General features: G+C 34.2%; 2 protein-coding genes across 2 annotated transcripts in view; both read left to right on the top strand.

Moving 5' to 3' along the window:
• The first annotated feature begins 1414 nt into the window (after positions 1-1414).
• On the top strand, positions 1415-5116 carry LOC105324569 (uncharacterized). Its single transcript, XM_011423690.4, has 5 exons — positions 1415-1586; positions 3577-3795; positions 4084-4243; positions 4346-4461; positions 4789-5116. The coding sequence occupies exons 1-5, from the start codon at positions 1550-1552 to the stop codon at positions 5010-5012; spliced, it is 756 nt and encodes a 251-aa protein (XP_011421992.3). The 5' UTR covers positions 1415-1549; the 3' UTR covers positions 5013-5116.
• A 2743-nt stretch (positions 5117-7859) lies between these two features.
• The window catches only part of LOC105342351 (uncharacterized), a 3173-nt gene continuing 1220 nt past the window's right edge, over positions 7860-9812 (top strand). The window contains exons 1-2 of the mRNA XM_066067118.1: positions 7860-8146; positions 9445-9735. Coding sequence (XP_065923190.1) covers positions 8110-8146; positions 9445-9735 — 328 coding nt within the window. The 5' untranslated portion in view covers positions 7860-8109. The remainder of the gene's footprint in view (positions 8147-9444; positions 9736-9812) is intronic.

The raw sequence follows: 9812 nt of genomic DNA, 5'->3' as shown, positions 1-9812 counted from the left end.
AATACCGTAAATAGTAGTGAAAATAAAGACACTTTTGAGCAGCTAAAGAGCTAAAGGCATACCACGCAATCCCCATTCCTCACCCCGATTAGAATTTTCCTGATTTTGAGAATTTTATTTTTCTTTTTGCTTGTGAAGATTTTTTGAATGATGTTGCCACGCCCCATTTAAAAAAACGTTCCTGGAAATTACCGTAAATACAGTGAATAAAATAAATGTGAGCATTCATCCCAATGAGAGCAAGTTACAGCTGTTTCCTATCTCTGAAGAAATGTCTCGATTCGTTAGCTCTGAAAGATTTTGAGAAGATTTTGGCATTTATATTTCAGCAGATTTACAATAACTACTTAGAGTTGTTTCCCCTTATTGTGACGTCAAAGTTCACGTCGGTCAAGTGTAGTCTGTCTCTTTGAAAACACACTAGAAAAAACTACGCGAAAAATATTGATTGTTTACTTAAAAAGCATGATGTTCTGGAAATTACACAATTTATCTGTTTCTCAAAAGTTTTACTTTGATTCTCGCGAGATGGTATCCAGTCTAGTGAGATCGGCCGACATTGAGGAATTGCATTGTGGGTCGAAATTTACTGACTCCGAAAAATTCTGTCGGATCAATGAGCAAGAAATCCATTGTGACGTCACTCGAAAGGACGATAACTCCGTTAGTCTTAAAAGTAATGGAAATTGGCGTTGTGTTATTATCTTGTTCTCGTGAGAGTGTGAAATGGGAAACCATAATTACAGGGAACTACTGGGACGATTAAAACAAGGCATTTATTTACTGGTCCGATTTACTGACGCCAAAAAAATCCGTTGAATGAATGTGCAAATAGTCCGAATTTTCTATTCACACACGCCTTGCCGGTAGAGCTCGCTTCGCGCCGGCGCTGCGCTCGCTATTTTGATTGGTTCTTGATGTTTAGGATTTGTTTTTAAAATAAACAAGTAACAATACATTATACAGAACACCATTCATGTGTTACGTGCTCTAAACAGCTACGCTACAGGCATTGCAAATAGCTCGTTTCCTAAAGAAAATAAAATCTAAACAGTGGATCAATAATCAATTTACCTGCAACGAAACTATGCGAATGGAATTTTTTGAAATTTTTATATCGCTGGGTCTTTACAGGGACAACCCCGGGCTATTGTATATACATGCAGATTATGTATCAAATTAGTGGTAGCGTATATAGGTAAAGCTTTGCATAATATGATAAAGGGATTAAAATAGATCGCAGTCACACCTGGCTACCCATATTCAGTGAAATTGACCTGGCGTCACAATTTTTTCTTCCAGTCTGAGACAAGGTAAAATCAAAATAGTACGGAAACTCCCGAATTGCTACGGCGAAGAAAAATATCACGACTGCTCCGACAGCAAATAGGATATACCACTGTCTGTGACTGTCAACATACGTATCCGGGTTGACTGTGATAAAGCGCAGTGTGTCGTGACCAGCGATTTCGAAATTTTGATCTGTTTGTGTACATTCCTCAAACTCGCTATATTGATCAGCTGTTGACCACATAACACACATTTCAGGATGAAATGGTGGACTCTAATTGTGGTCCTTGCGATAGGTAAGTTATGTTTTAATTTTTGATTAAGCAAGATTTAATACACTGTCAGGTAGATGGAGACTAGGCGATATTGTTTATCTTCGAGTTCATTGATTTCTCTTGTTGACAACATGTACTTGTATATTAAGACATACGTATATATGTATATATGTCAGGTTTTGAAAATTCTTTGTGACCACTGGTCATTTTTAAGTGCATTCAGTCGCCTGATTACAGTTAACATTACCCCAATACCCACATTCAAACCATATGATCGGCCTCATATTTTATAAGACATTTTTTAAATTAGAATTATGCAGTTATACATTATAATTTTCTTACACTTGGATGACATGAATTTTCAAGTTTAAACATTTTAAGACTGTAGTAAACTATATGATATATTAAAATATTTTTTTTTTCAAAGTTAAAAGTCAATTTTATCTATGACGTTCGTTACAATGTAATATATGATATATTAAAGGATGGATAATGTTATGACATTGTGTAAAATCCACAGGAATTTCAAAGTATAATATTTAAAGCTTTTATATATTTATGTGTGTAAAGGGTATTATGTGTTTGCTTATTTAAATAAATAGCTGCAGGGACAGTGTATTTTATATATTCGTAGTTTACAGGCATTTCGTGTGCAAGCTTTTAAGTTACTGAAAAGGCTTAACTACCATGGAATTTCCCAACCACAAAAAGTTTACACAAGGAAGTTGAGTTCAACTAAAACATGGGAATGGGGTTTTTTTTTTATAGGATAGTACATTATAGTGCAGAAGCATCATGATTTTTTTTATAGTATTCTCAGTAGTACATTATAGTGCAGAAGCACCATGATTTTTTATAGTATCCTCAGTAGGACATTTAATATAGTGCAGAAGCACCTACTCGACGTCCTTATTATTGCTCTTTGCATGTTTAACCATGCATGAAGACACAATACACAAAATATTTTATGAATAAAGTCTTAAATTATATATTCCAAGCCAAATTGTTAAAATAGATAACAGTTGTAATTTTGTGGGGGTTTTATTTGGAACACTTACTAACTATACTTGCTAAGTATTCATCTCTTATAATGTTGGGGCACCTCCATGTTCTGAAGAAAATTCAGTTTCTTAATACACGCTTTAAAAAAAAAATTACCATCACCGCCCCCAACCCACCCCCACCCCTCCAAAAAAAATAAAAAGATAACGCACAAATAATATTTACACTAAATAAATATTAACTTGTTTACCTCTCATTCTCCTCTTGTTCTTATGGAGTTGTGTCATTTATAATGCGTAAGCTAAATGTATTTTTTTCGAGACTAATGGGGATTTTCAAATTTTTTTCTCGGATATGAATTATTACAACCAGTGCATTGCAAAATGATGTTAATTAAGAATATTGTACATCGGTTTTATTGAATTATTGTTCGTGTAAGGAAGTTGAATGGTCAACATATTAACCACCAGGTCTGCTTTAAATTTTTAAATATGATATTTTTGGCCATTGACTATTATTACATTAAACAAAATTAAAGTATTTTACCTTAAGAACATTCAAGGTTATCTTCAGACAGAGCTTTTCACTTAAAGAAGATAAATATTCATTATAATAGCTTAAAATGGGCCATGACCATACCATCCTCTTAAGTCTTAATGATATTGATAAATTGCAAAGTGTCAAATACAAGCTTTTGAAACCCAGTTTAGTAGCCAGTGAACCTCGAATAAAATGTCATCAAATTATAATTGTGCTGTAATAAAACGAAGGAAAACATGCTCAGTAACCCGTCATACAGTGATGATTGTTGTTAGGCTATATACAATATTCAGCTCGTCGAAGACAGACTTAATGAAATGAACAGACATATAGCAAACGTACTAAATTAATTTAATTAGACCCAGTGATGTGTTTTAAAGCCTGTTACCACCCATACAAAAAAAAATTATTCATGAAACTGCTATACTTTATAATATGGTAAATGTATTGATCTAATTTTCCTTTTAAGCAATTTCATTGGTCAGTGCTCGTGGGGGGCGCGGCGGTGGAGGGCGTTTTTCCGGCAGGAGTCGCTACAGTAGCTCAAGTAGATCGACGTCATACCGTTCCTCCTTCAGCGGTAACCGTCTCTCTAGTTCCAGCAGTATCCGCTCCGCCCTGCTGCTAGGGACAGTCTATGGAGCCTCGCGGTATCGCTCTAGAGCCAGATACATCGCCGATGGCACACGTAAGTAGATAGTAACTTGTCTGATGAGTTCGAGCTGAGAAAAAATCTAGAAAAAAAGTACTGTTTGTAGTTTTATTTGACAATCAGCTACATTTACATTCCCATAATCACACCTATCTATTGACCAAACAATTAATCAAAAATACCGTAAAAAATACAAGGAACAAAATCAGCATGACATTGTAGTCTAAGATTCCTTGCTGTGCCCTTTTTAAATGAAAACAAAACTTTTGTTTTTTAATTGAAATTTACAAATTTGTGAAAGTAACCTTTCCTGTTTTGTTGCAGTGCCAGAGGTATGCTACAACGACAGTTACAACAGGAGTACTAATGGCACCGTATCGTACCAAGGCCGGTTCTTTTGTCCACTTGATGAGAACATGTCCGAGGACTATCGGTACTGTTGTGGAGAAGAGGGACAACAGTACTGTTGTACATTCTGGGACAAGTAAGTTTAAAACATAAAACGAATCTTTTTTTCTTCAATTCTTCTTTCTATCACTTATTATAACAATTTGTTAACAATTATTGGTTAAACTGTTTATTCCAGACCTGGTCATATTGTGGGTGTGGTATTTGGGATAATAGCCGGCGTTGTAGCATTGTTCGTCGTTGTTTTCTGCGTGATTAAATACATGAAGACGACAAAATCAAGAAATCACAACCGTAAGTTTCACTGATTGTCACTTATAAGTTACTGTAACAGCATATCTTAGAAGATTGTCTTTCCCTATAATATTGTCGATCGAGAAAAGTTACTTTTTTGGACATTTGACAGTGATGTTTCTTCTACTTCATAGTTACATGTATATTATCTGGACAAACCCTGTTTTCTAAAAAGTAGACCACGTGTGTGTTACTAATTATAGAGAACAAAGTTTTCTACCAAGTAAAATGCAAAAGTTGTCGGGTAATTTGCATAATTAAAAAAAAAAAAATTGGGGGTTATTTTTTAATGTGCCATTATCACACACGTCTGACTGTTTTAACTAGGTCCCTATACATCCAACATATCCAACACATCGAATGGGCATGCCAGTTATCCACCAGCCTACGCACCGCCTACCTATGAAATGTCCTGTGTGGATTCCAACGGGAAAACTCCATACCCAACCAGTGATATGATGGGGTACTCTAATCCTTCCTACCCACCCACAGCGAATGCCCCCTACCCAACAAAGGACGACACAGGGGGTCAACATCCTTGGAAAATATAGTACTTAACAGATATTGTTTAAAAAAATATCTCAATGGCTCACTTTTTTTTGAGAGAGAGAGAGAGACTCTGATATGAACCAAAACACTGTATATAAGATTTTCTCAGTTTTTCAAATGATTGTGAATTTCTGTATCATCAATATTTTCGTCTATAACACTGTGCCGGATGATTATGCCAATGCGAAGGTGGCATTTTTGCACCCGTCTTTGCTGTACATAATGTTTGTATCGATATGATAGCTCATTGCTTAAAGAGCTTATAACAACCTTTGTTGTTAAGGTACGTGTATCTCACATGTCAGGTGAGATCTACCTTTAAAAAATTCCAACAAGAAAATAACTTTTCCCATAGTAGAAGCAATTTTCCGATAGGATATTTAAAATTTCCTACCGGAATAAAAGAACCTCTTGTAGGACCTTTAGTATCAATAAGATTTGAACAAAATCCCCATAGGATTTTAAAATCCAATCGAAAATCTCAATTTCCTACAGGAAAACTACCTGTCTAATTTCAATTTCTGTGCATGGGAAATGCATTTACCCTTTAGGATATTTATTTCAGATAGGATTTTAAGAAATTCTTAGGATTTATCAATATTTCCTGTAGGAAAATTATTTCTCCAATGGGAATTATTAATTTCCAATGGGATATTAGTTTTTAAAGGTAAATATCTTGCCTGTCAGGTGAGACACACTATAAAAACAAAAGTGGTTATTTACTCTCTAAGACAATAGTCTAGTATCATTTAGTTGATATAAATTTATACGAAACTGCATTTTGAGCGAGTGCAAAAATGCCACCTTGGCGCTGACATAATTATCGGGCACAGTGGTCTATGTTATACCAACAAATATCTCCTCATCACAATGATATTATATCTAATTTTAGACAAAAATCTTCCATTAATTATTATAATACATGTACATGTTTATGTCCATCACAACAATGGTGCCATATGTTTGTACAAAATGTTGTGCTTTTTCTATGTTTCATATTTATCTGGAAGGGTATTTTTTCTGTGAAAAAAACCCCCACCACCTTTGTGATAGTACAAACCTTTTTCTATACGTTCATCATGTTTAATGAGAATACAATTCACCTTTTTAATCCAAGTTTTCATATAGCTTATATACATGTATAGGAGTTTACAATAAATAATGAAATATTTATGATTAACAGCATAATTTATTCTGCGCTGGTCTATTCTCACATTTTACGTGGGAGGGCACTTTGAAAAATCTTTTCAATATAAATAATACACAGAACACAAAATGTTTCGTTACTTTTCTAAATATTGCATCAAAGTGCGTTAAATTTGGGACCAAGTTAACGCGCATTGAATACAAATTTTCAAAGCGCGTTATGAAGATACATCAACATTTTTCATTATCGAGACACTTAATATACTTTGAAAAAATATGTATAAATATCAAATTCCGGGATTCTATACTGAGTAAGTTGATAGTATAGTGATTTGTAAACGTAATGATAATGATTTTCCGTCTTTGAGAGTGGGAAAGGGGCACCCAAAGATAAAGTTCAATTACCATTCATCATTCAAATTGATTAAATCAAGAAGGCTCCATGCCCCTCATCTATTCTTCATAAGTATATACTTAGCAAACTGTAATAAACTTGAATGGAAAAAAGGAATTATTCAGCTCTAAGTAAAGTACAGTGAGATTGAAATGACGAGCTGGCCACACAATAGTTTCCCCCGTGGTATGTTAAATTATATGTAGGTATCTAAACATAAACTCTCTTTTGAGATTTCAACTAGAATAATTATGATCAACTAAAAAATAAGCACTACTGTAGGGGATGGTTTTTTCTTGCACTGATATTCTGTACGATCATTTTAAGTTTAATAAACTTTATGACGTATATTTTTTCTCATCATGTTTGTTCAAAACAATTTTAAATTAAATCCATTTGAAATAGGTTAAAAATTTATTTTCATAACACAACCATTTATTTTCTTGCATAAGAGATCCTTTTTTAAATGAATAAATATAATTGTCGCATAAAAATTAACAAGATAAAAATATGAAAGAAACAAGTTAGCTTATATTCCCCTAGGATCTCTTTTTGATATATCTTTTTGAGCTAAATAATGTGTAATTAATTATTAATTGTATTAGAAAGTATCAAGTATTTCGACCAATATTTTTTTAAATGCGTCGACCTCGTCCCAAAATTTACTCTCTTCGAGAGAGAGAGAGAGAGAGAGAGAGAGAGATAGATAGAGAGAGAGAGAGAGATAGATATATATAAATATATATATATATATATATATATATATATATATATATATATATATATATATATATATATATATATATATATATATATATATATGTGTGTGTGTGTGTGTGTGTGTGTGTGTGTGTGTGTGTGTGTGTGTGTGTGTGTGTGTGTGTGTGTGTGTGTGTGTGTGTGTGTCGGTTTGTCTTGAGAAATCAATACTGTCAGACGTTTTTATTCATGTACATCCTACGTGGTTGTAAAAAATGTTACCCGAATTTTTGCAGTTAGTAGAAAATTTATTAAACTACAAGAGAGAATTTAGATAGAACAATTATGCATGAATATCCTATGTATACATGATCTTAAAACTATAAATGGAGAGTAATTCAAAATGCTAAACGGAGCTGAAAAATTATCTAAACATTGAACCCATATCAAAATAAACCTGAAATAAAAAAACTTCTTTTCATCTGAGGATCCTAGGGGCCTACGCATTTGAAAAAAATAAAAAGTCACCCAACATTGTTATCATGGGCTTTAAAAGGGCTCCGTCACGCCTGGCTACTCTTCATAAATACTAGTACATGTAGGAAGTCAAGCAGTCATTAACAAGGAGTATCAAGTTTAAAACACCAAAAAAGCTGAATATAAGTATTCCCAAAGTGGAACTGTGTACGAAATAACTAGAATACCAACAGCAAAATAAACGGCAAATACACTCATGGACGCACATTTACGGCTGTCAGTGAACGTGGACGTTTGAAGATGCACCCGGGCTAAGTGAGAAAAAGTATTTGTGGTTGCTTGCATACATTTTCTGATGTTGATCACAAAACACGCTTAAGAAGATGAAGTGGTGGACATTAATTGTGTTACTGGTGATAGGTGAGTGATGTGGAATTAGATATGAATACCAGATCATAGATGTATTATATGTACTCTGTGCGTTGATTCTGGGTACTTTTGGGTAGTTAGAGGGATCTGCCACCTACAGTGTATGTCAAAATTTGCAGACAATACAAGCATCCTAAATTGTGGAAGAGAACTTTTTATTTTCTTTAGAGTCATTGTCACGTATATCATTACGGCGAATTGTATGATATTGTTTTATTTGAAGCTATTATGCAAGTAAAAAGGCTATATCTTTTTTTTTTTTTAGTTTTCTTCCCTCATGGCAAATCAGCTGAATCTGTTTCTTAGACATGAACACTGATTTATTAGGGTCTTCCGTTTTCAACGGAAGACCCTCTTGTTATTCTATTGTTTCTTTTTCATTATTATTATTTTTATTTTTCTTTATTTTTCTGACTTTTTCAAAGCTTAATATCTCAAAAAGTTTTCAACAGATTTACATGAAGCTTTCAGGGATTATGTAGCATGATTGTGCCTCAAAGATCTTAAATTTTTAACTACAACGTCACTTCCGTTTCAACGTTACGTCAATTTTTAAATTTTAAAAAAGTGATTTTGTCCAGGGCGTATTTCAAAAACGGTTCAAGATAAAGACTTGGAATTTTCTGTGTTGAAGCAATGATCGTTTTTATTTGGACATAAGGCTGGAAATTAGTTTCCGTCACTTCCGGTCCAAACCGGAAGTGTTTTAAAGATTTTCGAATTTTCGAATTTTTCGTTTCAATTAAAAATGTTTACGAGGTTTGTAGAGTATGTTATGCTGAACACGAATCTGAAATCCGTTTGAAAATCGGACGATGCATTACAGAGATATCGGGGGTTAAAAATTGATTTTTCCGGAAATTTTGATTCCGCGTCCTTGGTTTAAAAAATAGCGTAATGTTAATAGTAAAATTAACTCGTACCAAAAATAATTGTTAAGTCGTACTTAAACACATTCGGATTTTTTTTGTTAAGTTGTTCTTAAAATCAAGAAGGTTTTTGTTAAGTCGTACTTAAAATCATTCGGATTTTGTTAAGTCGTACCAGGAATAATTCGATTTTTTCATCTTTTTATTGTATTTTCTCTTGTTATTGGTTTAAGAGCTCTGCTTCTTACAGGAACTTCAAGCTTTACTTCCGACATTAACGGGAGACCCACTCGTTGCTTTGCAACGAGCTTTGCTCTAGTTATTAAAGTATTTCGATTGTCCATATGAAAAAAAACCAGAAGGCGAATATTGTTCACATCATCATATACATGTAATTTCTCCATTCCATTTTTTTTCCAGCAATTTCATTGGTCAGTGCTGGCCGTGCCCGCGGTGGCAGATCCCGTTCCTCCATGAGAAGTCGCTACACAGGCACCAGAAGATCTTCATCATTCCGATCTGTCTTCCGGAGTAGTCGAACACGCAGCAGGAGTCGCTTCAGGAGTTCCAGTAGATCGACGTCATACCGTTCTTCCTTCAGCGGTAACCGTCTCTCTAGCTCCAGCAGTATCCGCTCCGCCCTGCTGCTAGGGACAGTCTATGGGGCCTCGCGGTATCGCTCCAGAGCCAGATATATCGCCGATGGCACACGTAAGTAGATTATTTTGTAATTTGATGGTAGATGTAGAAAATAATAGGCTTATGGTGTGATAGCAAGCATAGTGAAT

Source organism: Magallana gigas, chromosome 7 (assembly GCF_963853765.1).
Source record: "Magallana gigas chromosome 7, xbMagGiga1.1, whole genome shotgun sequence".
Taxonomy (NCBI): Eukaryota; Metazoa; Mollusca; class Bivalvia; order Ostreida; family Ostreidae; genus Magallana; species Magallana gigas.
The sequence above is the reverse complement of the archived record's forward strand: the minus strand, read 5'-3'. Positions and strand labels throughout refer to the sequence as shown.